This window comes from Arachis hypogaea, chromosome 15 (genome assembly GCF_003086295.3).
Source record: "Arachis hypogaea cultivar Tifrunner chromosome 15, arahy.Tifrunner.gnm2.J5K5, whole genome shotgun sequence".
Taxonomy (NCBI): domain Eukaryota; kingdom Viridiplantae; phylum Streptophyta; class Magnoliopsida; order Fabales; family Fabaceae; genus Arachis; species Arachis hypogaea.
Window position 1 is genome coordinate 156,423,903 of NC_092050.1, and position 20,296 is coordinate 156,444,198.

The 20,296-nt window shown below is 33.4% G+C and overlaps 3 protein-coding genes across 4 annotated transcripts; all 3 read right to left on the reverse strand.

Moving 5' to 3' along the window:
- Nucleotides 1-345: 345 nt before the first annotated feature.
- Nucleotides 346-5,048, reverse strand: LOC112751662 (AT-hook motif nuclear-localized protein 7). Its single transcript, XM_025800875.3, has 5 exons — nt 3,880-5,048; nt 2,512-2,579; nt 2,112-2,243; nt 1,413-1,574; nt 346-1,108 (listed from the first exon to the last, which is right to left on the reverse strand). Exons 1-5 carry the CDS (start codon nt 4,271-4,273, stop codon nt 773-775), a joined length of 1,092 nt encoding a protein of 363 aa, XP_025656660.1. The 5' UTR covers nt 4,274-5,048; the 3' UTR covers nt 346-772.
- An 811-nt stretch (nt 5,049-5,859) lies between these two features.
- Nucleotides 5,860-11,072, reverse strand: LOC112751663 (65-kDa microtubule-associated protein 9). The gene is made up of 13 exons (XM_025800876.3): nt 10,819-11,072; nt 9,984-10,041; nt 9,669-9,875; nt 9,150-9,392; nt 8,816-9,025; nt 8,586-8,741; nt 8,339-8,498; nt 8,094-8,245; nt 7,813-7,900; nt 7,589-7,662; nt 7,344-7,418; nt 7,023-7,212; nt 5,860-6,540 (listed from the first exon to the last, which is right to left on the reverse strand). The coding sequence occupies exons 2-13, from the start codon at nt 10,023-10,025 to the stop codon at nt 5,984-5,986; spliced, it is 2,154 nt and encodes a 717-aa protein (XP_025656661.1). The 5' UTR covers nt 10,026-10,041; nt 10,819-11,072; the 3' UTR covers nt 5,860-5,983.
- A 1,278-nt stretch (nt 11,073-12,350) lies between these two features.
- LOC112751665 (protein YLS7) lies at nt 12,351-15,736 on the reverse strand. 2 transcript variants are annotated; one of them, XM_025800877.3, is made up of 4 exons: nt 15,353-15,736; nt 14,275-15,043; nt 13,742-14,016; nt 12,351-13,412 (listed from the first exon to the last, which is right to left on the reverse strand). In XM_025800877.3, the coding sequence occupies exons 2-4, from the start codon at nt 14,897-14,899 to the stop codon at nt 12,609-12,611; spliced, it is 1,704 nt and encodes a 567-aa protein (XP_025656662.1). In that variant the 5' UTR covers nt 14,900-15,043; nt 15,353-15,736; the 3' UTR covers nt 12,351-12,608. The 2 variants fall into 2 exon arrangements, with proteins under 2 accessions (XP_025656662.1, XP_025656663.1); XM_025800878.3 differs by having other exon boundaries at nt 15,363-15,728.
- Nucleotides 15,737-20,296: the final 4,560 nt, after the last annotated feature.

The window sequence follows — 20,296 nt, forward strand, 5'->3', positions numbered from 1 at the left end:
GTGAAAACGATAAAATTATGTCGTTTTGAAAATAGAGAACACTTAAAATGAAAACGAAAAATGTAATTTCATACCAGACTGCTCCAAAGTGTCTCTAAACTTAACAAATGCAGAGGTAACTGCTCTTAACTCTTAACAGATTTCCCCCCAATAAACTCTCATGATATTTATTCTCCCTTTCCCTTTTCATTTTAATAAAAAAGTAAAAATGGAAGAAACTTTGATAATTGGATAAAAATGGTCCCTAAAATAGCATTTCTGAGATCAACTACACACTATTCCCTGAAGATTCTTTGGTGCACAGAACAACATAGAGATAAGCAGAAAAACAATCAAACATGAAAAGGATAAAATGCAATTTTTTTCTTTCAAATAAAATAATATAGTCAGGTTACAATCCAGAAACACCTCAAGCACATTCAAATTTCATTCTCCTACAATTGTAAACAAGTTAAGTACGTGGGATATTCCTACATCTAATTGCTACAACAATGAGTAAAAAACATTAGAGACACATCATAAGAACAGACACAGAAGAAGAAGAAGAAGAAAAGCATAACCAATTTGTGATATCCTAACTAACCACCTAAGCACCAAAGAGTACAACTTTTCTTGCTCAAAACCAACCTCAAACCTCTCATTCCAATATACTTCCTCCGTTTCAAAATATCGGTCGAAGTAACGGATATTTTAGAACGGACAGAATACGTGTTCGTCTTTCTCAAGTCAAATTTTGTCAGAATCAGTGTCAATCATGAGGAGAGAACATGTTTTAGCATGCAACTCCAGCAGGATCTGAAAGACTAGGATTAGATTCTTTCTCATGCAAAGAAGCATCTTCTTCATCATCGTCGTCACCAGATGAGTTCAGAGAACATTGGCCGTTGACAAACGCAGGAGGAGGAGGAGGAATGTTTTCAACTTGAAAAGGAACCGAAGGGGGTGTCATGAAAGGCTTCACTCCACCAAGAGTTATCTTCATTTCTTCAGCAGAAATAGTAGGAACATTAAGTGGAGCCGATATAGTTGATGATATATGATGTTCCACCCTTTGCTTCTTTTGTTTATGTTCTAACTGGTGACCTGGAATGAAACTACCAACAACAACCTGATGCAAAACCACAAACTAGTTTGATATGTGAAATGTTCCTCTTTGTTTCTTGTTTTCATTTTAGTAATTTTTTGTGAAAGAATAAGTGAAAATAGGAGTGAAAAAAGAAAACAGAAAAAAAGGGAAACCTACCATGCCCTAAATAGTTCATCATAATTCTAATCTTAGAACACTAATATACTAAGCTATAAGTTAACAAAAATAATTGTTTTTTATGATGTTGAACTAATTAAGCATTTTTTCAACATTTTTACAAGCTTTATAAATATTCTCTCAAAATTTCTTTTACAGCAGAAGTTACCTGCACAGGACCTGCAGCTACCAGCAAACCGGCAAGTCCTCCTCCCATTACTCGACCATCTGGACCTGCCAAAGAAACACTCATCCCACCAGATCTGCTCCTTGTGAATCCGTTCTCGGTTGGCATATATGAGCCAGACAAGGAAAGAATCTCGAACCGTCCCTGTAAAAGAACCCAATATGCATCAGCATATTTAACGTAATCCAACAGCGCCATCAGTCTTAAGTTTGAGGGAATTAATGGCAAAGAATGATGATGGTTTAGCAGCCACGTGTTGATCTCAAATAAAAAACATAAAAGAAGTTTTATCTTCATAATGGGAGTTATTTCCCAGAGATGTATAGTGCAAAAGGAAATCCGAATTGTCAAGATGACACAAAACAACAATGTATGCAACAGAATTCCCAGATGAAGAGCTATAGTTGGCGTAATTCAATATCTGATACCAAAAATGATGCAAGAGAAGCTAAATCACATAAAAAATGGTTTTTACCTCAGACAGACCAAAACCATATACCATATTATTTAAAAATAAACATTAACACATTATGTAACACAAAAATTATGAAATTCAATATCTAAAACATAAAAATGCTGAAAGGAGAGGGTTGCATATAAAACAGTAAGACTGTAAGATTAGCATTAAGTATAAGGCATGAGAACTCTACTTTTTGTGCTTCTCACAAGGGATGAACTAACCTCATATGTTAAAGTGCCGCCGGAAGAAGTTGGTTGACGGAGCGTGACATTTGAAATCGTGCCATTGGCAGAGAGAATGCATATGGCGCGGGATCCGTCCTGAGAAAAGGACATAATCTTCATAGTAACATCCTGGATTATGTCATAGGAAAATAAAGAATACAATTAACAATTGAGTGTGCTGTAATAGATTACTTTCAATAATAACCATATTGAATAGTAGACCAAATAAAGATAGGAAAATGTCATATATTCTGAAAGGTATTTACAATTGAGAGTAAATACAATGAATTCCAATGAGTGAACAAAATAAATGGAATTTGCATCTATGCAAAAGGCTAAATTAAAACTATAATTTGACTATTGCGGAATGTGGATCGATAGGAAACAAGCATGATACCTCTCCAGCATTTACTGTAAGAATGTGAGGTGTGAAGTTGGCACCAACTGAGTATGCAATTCCATTACCTATTAAAATACATTAATAATTAGATGAATTGCACTTTAAGTTCATACTTTACATAAAGCATAGTTCTATTAATTCATCTTTAACCGGACATGATACATTTCGGGCTAGGAAGTTATATTGAACAAGAGACCTTTAAGAGAATACAGAAAAGGAAGCAGTTTTGACAAATATGTTTCACTATGGTAATTAATGAGGAAAAACAGCAATTGCAATTCTATGCCTTATTTTTGAGTTATGCATGCTAAAACTTTGTAAGGTTATACAAAAAGCTAGTGCTACAGTAGATACTTTATTAGCCTTCAATATATACCATTAACTTGATCAACCATGCTTCACCTAATCAAGTTCATATAAAATCAGCTATGTTTATGCTTCATGCATTCCAGAACAATGAAGACCACCACAGAACTTGTCCACAAGCTTATTACAGACTTTTACCACATTTGTCTAACCACATAGAAATTAAAAGTTTAAAAAACCATCATTTTATGAAACAACTTTCATAAAACACACCATTTTTTTTATCAGATAAGAAAAATTCATTGCTCAAAATTGTTCCACTTTGTGTCCTTATTATTTCAAAATTTCTTAACAATATCATGCATGGTTGGTCCAAACCAATCCCCTATAATATGAGGTCAGATAGCAAGGTGTTGAATACAATTATTAGAAACATGGACCAGTTTCAACTTTCAAGGATGGTCACATCAGCTATGAGGTACCAGACTGAGAACCCTGCTGAATGTGCTTACTGCTTAGTGTGGTGCCTTCACTTGTCCTAACAAAATTCCGTGGTGTCAGATATTATGTCATCACTCATAAAATCATAATCTTCTCCTCATAAAAAGGGAGGAAAAGAGAAAAAAATGGGGCATCATGTGCTGCCACCTTAAACTGAAAACCGACATCACTCACTTTAACTCTGACCACAAAAATATCCACCCCCCTTCAACCACTACATACATGTCTTCATTTTCTAGATCTGAAAGGGAATCTTAATCTAATGGTCCACTTGTACCACCATCTATAAATTTCCCCTTCCACAGCATGAACCAAAAGCATAGAACCAAAACAACAACACAGCTTAAAACCACACCTCAACCTATTTTTTCTTTTTAAAAAATAATCTTATTTCTTACATAGTCAAATATCAACCTAATTGAACTGAGAAACAAAAAAAATTAAACTTTTTTGTTTTTAACTTCGGCAAATGTAACAGTAAACAGCAAATAACCAAGATTAGTGGAGGCTACACTATATAAAATGAAGATGTTCAAAAGAGGAAAGAAAATTTTCTACCTGGTCCTCCAGCATTTTCAAACTCAAAAAATTTATATGACTTCTTCATTGATTCAACAGCCTTTCCTCTACCCTTTTTCCACCCTGAGAACTCTCCGGTCAACGGAATCGATGCCGATATCGGCATCGGAGACAACGCCTTCGCCGCTGCCTCCGGCGTCAACTTGCCGTCCGGTCCATACTTTCTAGGCCTCCCCCTCTTCTTCTTCCCATCCGTCCCTGTCGCCGGTGTTACTGCCACCATAGCCGTGGCCGGAACCACCGGCTGCTGCGGTGGCTCCGCCGTGGGTGCAGAAAACTGTATATTTTCACTTCTTGGTGCCACGTGGAAGCCCCCTGGAGCCTCATCAGCCTTGACCGCATGCCCGGAACCAAAAATATCTTCTTTTTCCATTTTTGTGCAAATCAAAGTAAAAATAAGACACCCCAGAAGCTAAAACACAATGCTTAGGCACAACTCATTGAAGATTTAACCAGTTAGCTTCAAAAAATAGAGGGGTAAAAATGGAAATTTTGAACTTTGTGAAGAGGGATTGATTTGAATGCAGAAAACAGTGCAATGAAGCTTGAGCTCTAATAAAAATGCAACTGGGGGAAGGAACTTCAAAAACATAAACTTTTAACGAAAATGATGAAAACCCAGAAGTGGAATTTTCGAATTTCAGCGGTTTGATGTTGAACTGCGAGAAAGACGTAGCACTGTAGCTCAAATCTCCACCATTGAAGAACAGCAGAGTAAGCTTCAAAAATTAACCCCAAAAAAAAAATAATAATTGAAAATTTTTCTAGAATTACAGAGAAAAATAACAACTCTGGTTCGTAATTTCTCCAGAGTGATATATGAAAATTAGGGTTTTCATTCAAAAGGAGTAGTAAATAAATAAAGTTGAAAAAATGGGAAAAAAAATAATATATTTATTAAAATGATAAAGTAATTGAATAATGGATATTTAATTATGAATTAATATTTTAATTGCAAAACTCAAAAGTATAAATTTCGGTTAAGAAATTGGTTCACGTCCGTCTTGGAAATTTAATAAAGGTAATCTAATAAATGCTTGTGAATACAGATTCTTAATTTGAATACATAAACAATTAGGTGAGGTTTTTGGAAAAGAAAGAAAAATTGTCTTTTTTTATATAAAATTTCCATTTATTTATTTAAAGCTTTTTCAAAAATAAAAATTCAAAGCTGTAAAGCAAGGTTGGAGCCATTCCATTCGCCCAACCGCTGACAAGTTCTTTGTCTTTTCAGATAAATAAATTAAAGTTGACCAAGGACATAAATGGATGTTAATATCTCTTATTTCTTTCTTTTTTTTTTAATAGGAAAATGAATGTTAAAATGTGTAGTTATTGGTTACAATGTCATGATTCAAAATTTATTAATTTACATAAAAAAAAACTTAATATTTTTACAAGAGAAAAAGAAAAAGAAAAATATAAATGATCCCATGGTTCGGTTTGGTGAATCTATTTAAAATGCAACTGTAACACATGCAGTGTTATGCTATATTTTGATTCTGATTCTCCCTTCATCTTTTGTGTTATGTAAACAGAAAAACTAGTTATAATGGTGACATAAACAATGAATGCATCCATGAACATTTGCTAATTTTGTTGCAGCATCTTCCCAAACATGCAATGAGCCAATGACCAATAGGGTGGTGCTGATGTTACTCTTTTTTGGGCTTGTTGGTTTAGTTGTACCAACTGTAAACAGTTGTCAGTATTTGTAGCAAAGCAAAATAGTACTAAATGTTTTGATATTTCAGTTATAAAATTTATGGCCAGATCAAATAAGGATGAAGTATTTCTGTTTTTGTCATTGATGCTGCATTTTTTTTTTTCCTTTTCCATTCATTTAATACTTGTGTAATGCTGCATCACAATTTCAATCTGCCAATATTGAAACGGTTTATTCTATATCTATTGAATGGATTTTGATTAATACTCTTAGCAATTTTTAGATGGAGACTATATAACAAAATATCACATTAGACTGCAAAATGTTGCATTCAGAAGCTCTATCCATTTTCCACATACACTAGTAGGAGACTATGTACACAAAAATGAGAAGCCAATTAAATTTGACTTCACAAAATCATTCAAACACACAACCAAGCCTTCTTTCCTCAAAGGAATATTCAGTTTCTTGAGCCGAGTATCCTCCAAAAGGAACTGATGAAGGTGTAGTTGGAACAGGAATAGCCATTACCTTTGGAGTGCCATACCCTTCATCTACCACTGTTTCTGTTGCTGTCTTTGAAGGAGTAGAGAATGGCAAATTGTGTAGTGTTATTGTCTTCTGTAAATTCTGAGTCTGTATATCTGATTCATTTGAGGAATTTGGTGGTAATGTTGAAGAGAAGAGAGAAAATGGCATTGCTTTTGGGGTTTTATTCTCTTCATCTACCACTGTTGATGTCTTTGAGGGACTAGTGAATGGCATATTGTAAAGTGTTAATGTTTTCACCAACTCCTCAGTCTGCTGCATTTTTAGTTCATCTGTGGTACTTGCTGAGTTTGCTTTTGATGATTCTGTCGAAGAGATGGGTGAAAAAGGTTGTCTCGCTGAAGGAGAATCTATCTTGCGAACACTTCCACTACCAAATAAGGTTTTTTCCAAAGGAGAATGAGCAATATCAACTCCTGTTTTAGCTGAACATGAGGTAAACCAAAATGCAGTTGTAAGAGTTCTAGTTGCATATGCATTGAGTATCATACAAGAAAGAAAATGCGCATGCATACATCATATATCGCAAGCTGTTTGTGCAATTTATATGAAACACAAGGAAATTGTAGATATACCAGCAAGAAATATTGGGAAAATCTACCAGCTGAGATGTGGCTTTGGCCTCCACCTTCAATATGAAACAAAAAGAAAAATGCCTAAACCATTCCTCGGTGCCACATACAGCCTTACCAAACGACCATCATTGAGAGTGCTTGGGAGAACCCGTTGGAGAAGACTCTTCTTCTAAAACAATGCAAAACACAAACAGGAATCCATATCCAGAAATCTTAGGTTGTTTTTAGATACATTACTACATTGTTGATGGCTGCTTGTGCTTGTGTAATCCATTTAAAGAAGAGTATTTACAGGATGAAAAATGTTATGACGATGAAGACCCTTTTACTACCTGATGAGAAATATGAGTGAGTAGCTTTCGCTTCCAGTTTTGAACTTGCACCAAGGGAGGTTCTTCTACCAGATCCAGTTGTACTTGACTGCCTTGAAAGCTTTTTTGCACTATTAGCCTTTGGGCTTGGTTTTGACCCATATAGTACTTCCTGTTCTGCTATCAATTGTCCCTGATGTTTCTTCAGGTTCTGACACAGAAAAGTGATATTTCAACATGTTTTGGCACCATCCATTTGTGGGAAAGTGAATTTGACAGATACAATGAAGTGTTGTCTGAATTCCAATTAGAAAAATATTTCAACCAATAAGAGGACCTTACCCGCAGCTTACGACGCTCTTGCTCTTTTTCTTGCCGCGAGTTGGTGTAATCTTCAAGCATGGAGAGCAGACGGGCCTAGAAAGTCATGCACAGCGAAAATCATTTTGACACAAAATTACTTGAACTTGAGCAACCAATTAGAATGCACCAGTTAACATCCAACATTTCTTTTTGAGACTCACATATCAAGTCTTTTTCTTCTTTTAGTGAATACATATCAAGTATATTAAGGAAGGGGTACTTACATCATCATATTTGAACTCAATGCCTCTCTCTTGTTCCCATTCTGTAGTTTTTGAATTCAATGCCTCTACCATTCCTACATACAAACAAAAGAAAATGAAAATTTCATCCTTACCTAAAACAACAAACAATGAGACACCAAAATAGAAAAATATCATCAAGCCAAGATGGCCGTAAACTGGTAAAGGTAATGTAACAAAAATAAATATGGATGAAATATAAATACCTGGAATTTTGGTAACCAAGGCACGAGCTTTCTCAGCTCGCTTGAGATTAAGATGAGTACCTCTACCAGCATTATATCGATTTTCATCCTGCAATAGAAATAAAAATGTGCAATAAAATTAATAAATATGTGTGCATGTGTACATTGATAGAAATCATGAAGACCTACATATATGTGATTTGTTTCCTTATGTAACTTCTATAAAAAAATATAGTGGCATTAAACAACTTGTCTTTTGTATAAAAGCATATAACAGCACATCATATCAAGCCAAGACCAACCTTGTTGTATTCCTCAAGCCAAGACTCTTCTTCACATGCTGATAACCATTTCTCAACCTTTTCGAGTATATCTTTTCTGCTAAATGCTTCCTCTTTGACTTTGGCAATATGAAGTTCAAGTTGTTCAAGAACCCAAGCAGGGTCCACAGTTCCTGGATATGAAAGAAGACACAGTCTTATATAAGTTTAGCACCAAAAAAAGGCGCATACGTCATAGGTTCAGTGATTTTTGATAAGGACATTACCAGATTCAATAGTTTCAATAGCATATTCCAGTGCACTATCAAGTTCTGGAACCAAATGAGTCTTCTGACAAATCTCCTCTAGCTCTGCTCTTTTCTTCAAAACAAGCTCTTTCATTTTGCTTGATTTTAACGCTTCTAACCTTAACACTTCTTCTTCAACCTGCATGAATTTGCTATTCCCATGAATTCTAGACCACATAAAATCAACGAATGAAAACATTAACTTGTACTTTAACTTATAACTCACATGACTGATGAAGCCCTCGGACAAAGTGTTTGGTTCGGTTATTTCATCTTCTGAAGCAGCTATATTACAAGTAACATTTTGAAACATCTGTTGCTCTTCAACAGGCGTATCCATCAAATGCCAGAGTTCCAACATTGTTGTTGCAATATCTTGCAGCTGCAAGACCATATGCAATTCAGAACATGAATAATAAACAGAAATTAATATTTCCTATTGAAAAGAGTCTTTACCTTCTCCATTCTCTGTAATTTAATTTCTCGCAGATCTTGTATAGCAACAGTCATTTGCTTGATAGTATCATTATCTATACTCTTATATCCCTCTGAATTTCCTAAACTAGGATGAACTCTGTCTATTGTCTCCTTGAAGTCCAAACCGAGTACCGAACAAAGAGAATTTAAGGTACGCAAGTGGTCCTGGACTGTCTTCAGGCGATCGCTCTGCATGAAATGAAAAGAACATCATAATCAGTACTAAGGAGCAGCAAAATGTGTTACAAGTTGATAAAACGGTATATGCGCATGTTAGCATGTATCACACACACACAAACATAAAGTTATTCACCTTCTCCTTTTGTAGTGCATAAAGCTGCCTATGCAATTCTTCAAGCTTTCTCAATGATAAATCATTTTCATCTATAACGGGTGGAGCGTGCTCTCCAGGACTATACAACTCATTTGAGATACTTTGAATCTGCTCACGAACATCTATAAGTTGATTTCTACGATCAGACTTCCTTTTCCGCATTTCCTCCAGCTCTGGGTAAATTCTTGCTAGCTCTTGCTTCAAGCTTCCAACATTTTGATCCTAGTAAAAAGAGGGAGAGAAGAGTTATTTATCCTATTCTTTGTCTTTGTGGTCCAATGGAATAACAAATAACCTTCACGACAAAACTTAAGGCAGGAAAAAAATTTCTGACAAGATTATTATTATTTGTCAGCAACAATATTTAGTACATAGAATTCATTAATATGGCATAAAACGGATTCATTTAACTGCATCCCTTTCTCCATGTCCTATTTAAGAAATACACATAAAATCTCTAAAAGTAATTAAAACCTAGCAATGTACAGAATATCCAACCTGCCTAATGTGAATCGGTCTCTCTGCCAATGCTGAACAGATAGTTGCAAGCTCTGCCTCGCAGTCGGCGATTTCCTGCCTTAGTTGAACTCTGGACCAATTTGCTTGATCTACCTTTCTTCTGTATAGTTCTATACACTCTTCTTCAAGCTCAAACAACATCCTATCCTTGTCAGTCTCGGACTCCCCAACTTCATCCCATATTATCTAATTTTGGAAACATAATCCAAGGCAAACAATGAACATTTCTCATCTGTCAATCAGCATGTGGAAGGGTTCATAGGAATCATAATTGCAGAAAGGCTTAACATATACCTGAAGCTCGTGAATAAAGGAATTTTTTCGAGGTTCAGACATTTTTAAGCACTAGTATCTGTCAAAAGAAAATCTCATTAAAATAATAATAATAATAAAAAAAATGTCATCCTAACTTGATTAGAATTTAGAAGTTATGTTTGGAATAGATATAGAAACTACCAAATATTGCAAAAAAAAAAAAAAAAAAAAAAAAGAAGAAGAAAATTAATGATGACAAGTCAATTAGGTCACTATCCAATGTGAAAATACCAATCAAATGGTGATAACAGGAAGCACCAGTGCAGATTATGTTCTTGTGATCTCTAAATGCTTTATCTGAAATTTGGATTCATTTTTCAATAGACTTTCTGTGGTTGGAAAAAGCAAATGAAAAAAAAAAAAAAAAAGGGGGAAGAATATATAGATTTAAAATATGACCTTATCCGCAGTAAAACAAATTTCAAATCAAGGACGCGGCATTTTTGCCAATTGCCACTAATCTGATTCACATAAGAAGGAAAAGAATAATTGGAAATGCATCTCAGCTAAGAAGAAAGTGCAACCACTGACTAGAAAAGAAAGAGGAGCAAAAGAGCGTACACAAATGTCTGAAACAGAAAGCGAGAAACTTTCAAGACCTAGGATTGTGAGAACGATCGACACAGAAACTAAATGGAAAAAAGTTGCTAAATTTAGGTCGATTGTTTATCAAGCTTTCTGAGGATTTTGAGTGGAAGCCAAAATTAGAAAATTGGCTGTTCCATTTTCAAAAGGGATTTTTTGAGTGAACCCAGAAAAGCAAAAATTGGAATTTTTACTAATTTAACAAGCGATCGCAATTGGGAGCACTGACCTGAACCAAATGGGATTGGAGAAATGTTGCTTTGTGTTCAAAATTCTGTTTCTTCGGTGCTCGGAAGAAAGTAACAAAACTTTAATCTTTTTTCCCGAAAAAATGAATGAAGATGGAGTGTTTTTTTTCCCTGCAAAATTCAGCGTTGTTCTGAGTTCTGAGGATGTGATTTGAATTACTGGAATGAAAGGAGAAGATGATTGAAGGGGAGAGAGAGAGAGAGAGAGAGAGAGAGAGAGAGAGAGAATGTAGCCGTTTAATATGAAAGGGACTGTGCATTTGATTTAGTTTTTTTTTTTCTTCATTCATTCATTCTTTTTAAAAAAAAAATACAATTTAAAAAATGAAAATTAATTTCGGTTTGCATTTTCTTTTATTATTGAGTATTAATTTTGGTTCACTAAAATTTTGTGTAAAAAAAATTATCGAATCATATTTTATCTATTTATTTAATAAAAAATATGCCTAATATAATGATAGGCAAATAATAATGTCATTCTTATTTTTTTATAAATTATATAAAATATAAATAAAAATTATGTGAAAAGTAAAATTATTAAAAGTAAGAGTGACATTATTATTTCTTTAATGATAATTAAAATACTGATAAATAATACAAAATCAATTAAATTAAAAATCAAATGAGTCATCATTTCAAGGAAAATGACTTGAAAATTTTAAGCAAACATGTTAATGAGTCAGAAAATTTTTACTATCATTTTCAAAAATATAATATTAACAAGTTATTAATTTAAATCAGAAAAAGATAAAGGGGATTTAAATAAAAAACTGTTAATATGGATATATCTGAGAAAACAATAATCAACCGACATAAATTTTAAACGTGTAATTTTTAGATTTTGACTCAGGTAACAATTAAACAACAAAATTTTGTAGAGTCAAAATCTATTGTGAAACAACTGAAAATATGTCTCATTTTAACTATGATACACGGACACAGGACACGACACGGACACGTCGACACGCACATTTAAAATCTTATAAGACACGGGATACGCATACATATAAAGTATAAAGTATTTTTTTTAGATAAATCGTAATGATATTTTAATATTTTATTAATATTAAAATATAAATTAATTTTTTAATAATTTTTAATGTCTTATTTTAATTATATCAAGTATTTAAAATATCTTTTTATTTTAATAATAATAATATATACTATATCTAAATTTATTTCAAGAATATATGTTAAGAATAAGACTGGACACACTAACACATGATGGTATTTAGTTGTGTCCAAGTGAGTCCGAAGAAGAATTTTTTATTTTTTATTAAGACACAATTGGACACAGCAGACACGCGTGTCGGACAGTGAGTGTCGTATCCGAAATGTGTCCGACACAAGAATACGACAACTCAGCGAAGTGTCCGTGTTTCATAGCATTTTAGTATTTTACTATAAGAATTATATAGTCTTTGATTTAAATGGTCATTTTCCTTGATAATGACCACATGCTCTCATTGCTCTGCATGGAACTTAGTACCAAACAATCACTACAAAAATTAAATAGAATAACAAACACAGCAACTAAGTGGGAATAGAACAGAATTTGTAAAAAATTACAAGAAAAAAAGATATATGAACTTATGTGGAACAAGGAACATACAACATTACTCATGAACAGACATGGGTATAAGCTAGATGCTTATCATCCTAAACTTTATATTTAAAAAAAAAAGATAAATTTCTCTATATAATATACTTCTAAGAAGATTTAAAAAGAAAAGAATGGACTAGTCTTAGTCCTCAGACAGGTATAAGTATCTCATGATGCATTACCACCTTCAAACTCTCTCTTAATCATTTCAAACAAAATCTCATTCCAAGTATCTACAGGACCTGGCATGCACCAATGTAAGCAATCCTGTGGCGGCGGCTTTCCGTCCGGGCCGCGCACCGTGATCTTATTTGGGTCTTTATTCCTGAAGGGACCAGGATGGCCATCATGCCGGTAACTAAAGGCTTCAGTGATATCCATGAACAACAACTTTGATCCATTTGTTGCCTTCTTTGATGCATGATTAAAACCTTTAACCTGTTGCTCATACATTGCATTTGTATGGCCATTTTCCACCAACTCACCAAGTCCAAGAGGCTTAACCTTCCCGGTGCATGATCCGCCGGTATTCCAAGCGCCACCCTCGTAATGATCAGGCGAATAGGAACGAAGAATTGCAAGCCCTGTGAAATTTGGATGCATTGCAAGAGCAGTAAACATTGTTTCAACAGATATACCAAATGCTTCAACATTGTTGATCTTCATCGGCCGAGATTTGTCCGGCCACCACAATTGCCCTCCTACTATCTCATTGTTCAAGACATACACTGACTGTTTGGCAAACCAGTGGCCAGAGGAAAGAACAACCACATCAAATTTTGGCAGAAATTCCATGACCTTCTCGTCAGGGATATCGAGGAAGAGCTTATCCACACCTTCCGGTGCATAATCAAATGGTTCAGAACTGTGCTTGACTAGCCATGAGGACCATATTCGGATAATAGTGACAGATGTGGACTTAAAATAAAATCGCTGCATGTTACGGTTTCCATTGTTCTTGGGTGTTTCTACCTGAAAGTGGCATTTTTCGGTTAAGCATGTTGCTATTGAAAAAAGATGCAATCATAATGCAAAGTAGTAATGGTCAACTTCTAGAAAATTTAGTCACAAATATAAAAATGATAGCTGAAATGTGGTCATGTCTTATGTCAAGTAGTTTAGTTAAACATGTCAAACCATCTAACGATTCTCAACTATGATCTTCACATGAAGTCATAATAGAGTAATCATGAGAAGATGTTAAGAACAAGATGCTAGTGAGAACTGGCCAATTTTTCTCCAATAACCAAAATGTTTCATTGGTCATAGAAATTGGAACAGTAAGGAATGAGGAATGTAACCTGCCAGAGAATACACATCATTGATTCCATCTGGTTTCGAGCAACTGAATCCCCAATGAAAGCCAATGTCTTGCCTCTCATCACCTCCAAAAATTTCCTAGGATCGAGACGAGGGATGTCACATTGAAAGGGCTTCCATCTCCAGTTCTCATAATCCTTATCAGGCCTCCCATTACCCTGGCAATTCTGCATTTGTGTCAATACGGGGCACGAATCGTTCCTGTATAACGGTCCCAACGAATCATGTAACCATGTTCCATGGAATAGATTACAGCCTACATAACAGAAGAAACATAAAACACCAGTCAAAGACCAGTTTCAAACAAAATTATCATAAAGTTTACACCTGAAATCCTTAACTAACAAGATACAAGCATTAATAATGATTTACATATTTTAAGCATATAAAAACACATGTAACAAATTGAAATGCCTTCTTATATTATGGCTGCATTGTATTTACAGAAGTAAACAAAGCAAACAAGCATAAAAACAGTTAATTTTTGTATAAAATAAGAAAAGTAGAATGCAACCTGAATTAACAGAACCAGAATAGGATTCATTAGATGAGGCTGGAACTGCTGTTGATACTGATTCTGGAGGAGACTTAGAGGTATCATTTGATGTGGTGATTAATGTGCCGGGATCATTCATCAACGCCGTGGATGTAGGTGCCTCAATTGTAACATTAACAGTCACATTGGAAGAAATAGTACCAGCCAGTGGCAAAGGCGAATTCGAAGTTAAATCAGATTGAGCATGCAGGTTGCTATCAACCTTATCAGTACTGGTTTCTGTATATTCTGATGAAGCAGATTCACTAGAGGGTTCTTGTGAATTTAATTCGGTAACAGTTTTCGCTACCTTCCTATCACTTGAGGGTGGTTCATTATCTACTAGATCTAAACTTCCATTGGAGGAAACATCAGTGGAACTTCCATGAACTGGAAAAACTGATATATCATAAAATCTCGAACGATCTATGCCGTAGAAATACTGGCGAACCGTGGAGCCAACTGGGTATGAGGCAAGAATTCCAGAAGCACAAATCAAGAACAATGCAAGTACTCCCAAGAAAACCACAATCCAAGAAAGAGGTCTTGGACTTGGAGACTCATTGGGAGAACTCTTTGGATTATCCCAAGTCATGGCTTTCATTTAAACAAAGCAAATAAGCTCTACACTAAAACTTGAAGCATCAAAGGCTTTTTGAGTTCCCAAACCATAGAAACTACTAAACTAACTATCAAAGCTGCTTCTTCAAGCAGTGAAATTGCTAATCATCAATCCACAAGACCAGCACTGTTAAAACACAGACAAAAACAAATAATTAAGGAATGATTATGATTACAAACTAAGTATGAACAAAATCAAACTATGAAACAATGAGCAGAAAGCTACACTCTTTAGCACATGATCATGCAGTTCATCAACATTAATAAGCTCGGGAACCATAAAGGAATGGAATTTAGCATAAAAACTCGTACCCCAAGAATAAAAAACACATTTTTCCTACAAAAAATAAATACCCAGAAAAGGAAATGAGCTGAAACCAAATGGGGTCACCCAATTAATGAAAAAACAAAAAGAAGAAGCATAAAAAGCAGAAACCTTTGAGTACCATGTTGTCTTGGTTCTGAACAACTGGAAAGATGCATCAAGCAATTGTGTGGTAGAAAGGGATGAATGAGGAATTTAGAAGAAATACTATTGAGAAATGAGGGACAAGGTGTTCTTTGTTGCCTATGTTTATGTTGTAATGCTTGTCCACTTCTACAGAGGAGCGAGGATCTCGTTCAATTACAAATTACTAAGCATATGACACTCACCGAAATAGAAAATTAAAATTATTGAGTTCCCAAAGCTTGCATGCTCAAGCCTCAAAAACCTCTTAAATCTTGAGCACATGAATCGCATATATATAATAATATAATAATATATAATATAATATGATATATTTTTTTTGGTGACTAATATAATATGATATATGATCGTGCTTAGTAGTCATCATTTCTTATCTTATATAGTAAAATAATCAAGCTCTTGGAATCATCATCATAGGGTGAAAAAATGGTTAACTCAATTTGAGTTAAAGAAAGTCACTCAAATATTTTCCTAAAAAATTTCTATTCTTAATCCGTTGTAATTAATTTCTTAAAATAATAAATTATTTGATTAAGAAAAGTAATCATAGTATTATTATTTGGGTGACTAAATAATTCATTAATTCATAAATAGTTAAACCAATTTAAGTTGATTTAGTGTTCAATTTACTAAATCGTTTAAATAAATATCGAAAATTTTAAATTTTGTTTTGTACATGTAATTAGGTTAAAATTTGAATGAATACCCCATTCGACTCCTGACAATTACCTCGAAAGGACAACGAGGTCTCAAGAAAAAAAAACACCCAATTTGATCTTTAATCTTTTTTTTTTTTGACTGATTAGCTCCTGTACCAAAAAAATAACATTAACTATTTTTGACACAAAACTCTCATTATTCTTTCGAGATAATTATCAGGGACGGTTTTGGATTTTTCTCTTAAAATTTTAATATTATTCAACTAAGATTGAGTTGCTCAACTAATCAATGAGAGTTAAAAATATATTTTTGTTTGTAGAAAAAAAGAGCACAAATATTTGAAGGTGATGATGTTTATTTTTTCCATACATTTTCTGCATGGGATATTCAAAATATAAATGGGATGTGATAATGAAAATGAATTATGGATTGTGAGATGGCTGCACTTCCTCTCATTGATGATTTCATAATAGACTTTTAACCTAATGGCCTGCTACAAGTGTTTTATTTGTGAAAATTTATTTTTCTTTTGAAATTGATAAATTGGAAGGATTGATGTAGATAAAGCATCTATTTGTTGCAATAACATCATTCATATATAAATACTCTAACACCCGGAAAAAAAATATAATTGTTATCAATTAATTATGTATTTAAATTATATTTTAATTAATAAAATAAAGAAAATGAGTGTTGGTTATTAAAAAATAAAAAAATTACATGTGTACACAAAATTAACTATCAAATAAATTAATCATATTTGAATATATTTATACATATTAATCCATACATTTTTTTAACTAAATAATCAGTTACTGAAATAATTAAACATAATATAGTCGAATAATTAAACTTATAATAGACCAATAACTAAATTTATTTATAGTAACATAACAAAATAAATTTTATGAAATGTCAAATATATATTTATAGGTAATAATTAATTAGTGTTGATTTTTTTGTTTACACGTGATATAATTATAAAAAAAATACTAGTTTTAAAATAATGGGATTGTATTTTGTAAATTTGATAGCTGGCAAATCCCTTTCATCTGTTTTAAGGATGAGATCTAATTCTTAAGGTTGGAAAGGGAAGACAACATTTAAGTTCAAATTCTTTCCCCATTATTTCGAAATTCCTTACACCAAATATTGTTTGTCAATTGAAGATGACTTGTAATTGGAAAAAACGTTTGTGGGTTGGAGAATTTCCTTATTATCAAACCTCAATCGAAAGTAGGAAGCCTTTAATGGAATTTTGGCTAGTCATCATTTTTTGGATACTTTAAAATGAAAATATTTTATAAAGAAAATGAAAATCAAACTATTTTTTTATTATTTTGGAATAATTCTAATGACATCTGATCGTATGAAAAATCGGTCTTCATGAGGATAAAATTATAAAACAAAAAAACAAAAAAAAAAAGTCAGAATAAGAGGGGGATTAGAGCAGAGTTTTACAAATTGAATTTTTTCATAACAAGACATCGCACACTTTGTAAATGAAAAAAAAATACTGTGCTTTTAGCTTAAAAAGTTTGAAATATTTTAAAAAGTATTTATAAAGATATTTTTTAAATTAATTTGTTTTTTTTTTTTTTACTAAATAGAAAAGAAAGAAAAAAAAGAGACAACCAAATTAATTGGCTAGGGTCATATCTAAATCTATTAGATGTTGAAACTCACTTCAAGGTTGGCTCCAATTCGAGTGAATGTCCGCGACAGAAGCAGCTGCTTTAGCCATACAATCTGCAACACTATTTGCAGTCCACTGAATTAAAAGAATAGAGACTCTCCAATTCCCATTCATAACCTCCTGTATATACTTTGCCAAATCCCATTCCGGAATATCCTTACCAAGCATTCTTTGGTTTACCAAGAAAAGAGCTTATAAACAGTCTGTTTCACAGATAACCTCACGAAATCCACTCTCCCAAGCAAGCAGTAAACCTCTCCAAATTGCATACAATTCAGCAAAAAGAACACTGCACACTTCGACTTTTCCAGTGCAACCTTTCAACCAACATCCATCAGGATTGCGAATGATACAACCAAAACCAGCATAGCCAGAAGGAGCAAACCAACTAGCATTACAATTTAATTTAACAGAATGAACTGGAGGTGGAACCCAATGCAAACAAAGTGAAGGAGGAGACAGAGATTGATGCATAGCAAAAATAGTGTGAAACTCCCTTACTGAACTACGAATCAAACTCACCACCTTACTAGCACTCCATGAATCATCTATATTAAATAAGTCATTATTCCTGCTTCTCCAAATCCACCAGATGGTCGAAAAGAAAAGAAAAACATCTCCACTCCTTGCACCTCTGTAGAGCCAATCATGTAAATTCGAGTTATCTGAATACAGGCCTAAAAGGTTCCAGACCTTCTTGGCACTAGGGCACTCCCGAAGACAATGAAGAATGGATTCATAACCATTTTGATACCGATGACAGGTGTTAGATAAAGCTAAACCACGACCCAAACAAAACTCTGCCGTAGGAATAGCATTATGAAGACTGAGCCAAATCAAGAACTTGTACTTCTCAAGAATATGCAGTCGCCATACCCACAACCAATTATCATGCTCATTCCAGTCAAACTTTCTTTTGGCTAGCCAACTGTACCCACTCCTAACTGAGTAGAGTCTAGAAGATGCCACACCCCACGACCAACCCAAACTTTCTCCAGCATTCAGATCCGGATTATAAGCATTCAAACGCTGTTTGACATCTTCTGGAATGATAGAGAAAATATCATGGAGATTCCATTGACCATCTTTCCAAACGTCTCTAATAATTAAATCAGAGTCAGATATATGTACAAAAGGGACATCTTGAGCAATTGGGCCCTCAATACTCCAATTGTCAAACCAAAAAGATTGATCAAGTGACCCAACGCACCAAGAGAAGACATCCTTAAGAGCACCAAAAGCCTTTGAAATACTCTTCCAAACATGAGAAGCATTGCAAGGGACAGGGCCATCTAAAACTTCCTCATTCCTCATATACTTCACCCTCAATAGAGCAACCCAAGGCTTGTCCTGACAATGAAAAAGTTGCCACACCAATTTACCAAGTAAAGATATATTAACACACGCATGATTTTTAATACCCAGGTCACCAAATTTTTTTGGAGTAATCACGGTCCTCCAATTAACAAGAGAAAGACCTCTACCATCAACTTGACCCTTCCAAATGAACTGTCTCATCATAGAAGACAATTAATTTATATTTTTAAAAAAATAAAAAATCTAATATAACTTATATATTAGTTTTTGCCCATACCGCACAATGAGTATATCATTACATTTAAGAGTTTAAATTAAAACAAAAAGTTATATTAACAAAAAAAATATTGTATAAAAAATATATAATTTTTCATAATATTTTTAATTTGGTAAGTTAAAGACTAATTCGCTATAGATCTGAGTTCTATTTAAATATTTGTAAACATTTGCGAGTAGTCAACAAATCACTGCATATATAAGGTCAAATTCAAACTCTTTTTTTATTTTGGAAGATTATATATGAGAGACTACCTGTTCTTCAAAAGATCTAATCCCGAGTTCAATTAGTGAATCCAATCTGCCACAGTGCAAACATGTTGAAGAATCAACTTTTCATTGTTTATGGGAGTATACATAATCGAAGAATGTTTGACGAGTTAATAGTCAAAATCGTCCCTGAAAGATACCTCGATTTCTATTTTGGTCATCGAAAGACAAAATTAATCGAAATCGTCCCCAAAAGATACACAACTTGGTCACGTTAGTCCTTCCGTCAGTTGGATGATGACGTGGCGGGTTAATGTCACGTGTCACTTAACAAGTAAAAAAGTTATTTATAATCAAAATAGTCCTTGAAAGTTCAGACCTAAGTCATTTTCATCCCTAAAATTTTAAAAATTAATCAAATTAGTCTTTATATATATATTTTTTATTTTTTCTTGATAATATTAAATTTGAAATATTTTTTGATACTACTAATTTTAATAGAAATATAATTGACAAACAAAAAATTAGTAATTGTATCTTTTCTTCTTAAAATTTTTTTTAATAAAATTATCTCTCTCCTTTAATTCTTCTCAAAATCTCTCTTATTCTTTTATATTCTTTTATATATATATTTCAGCAAAATGTAATAATGTAAGAAAAAGATTTTAGAATAGAAAAGAATAATTTTGACACTAATATTTTTTTAAAAGAGCTAAAAGACTACTTAAAATAAGTAGCTATGTGTTATTCTT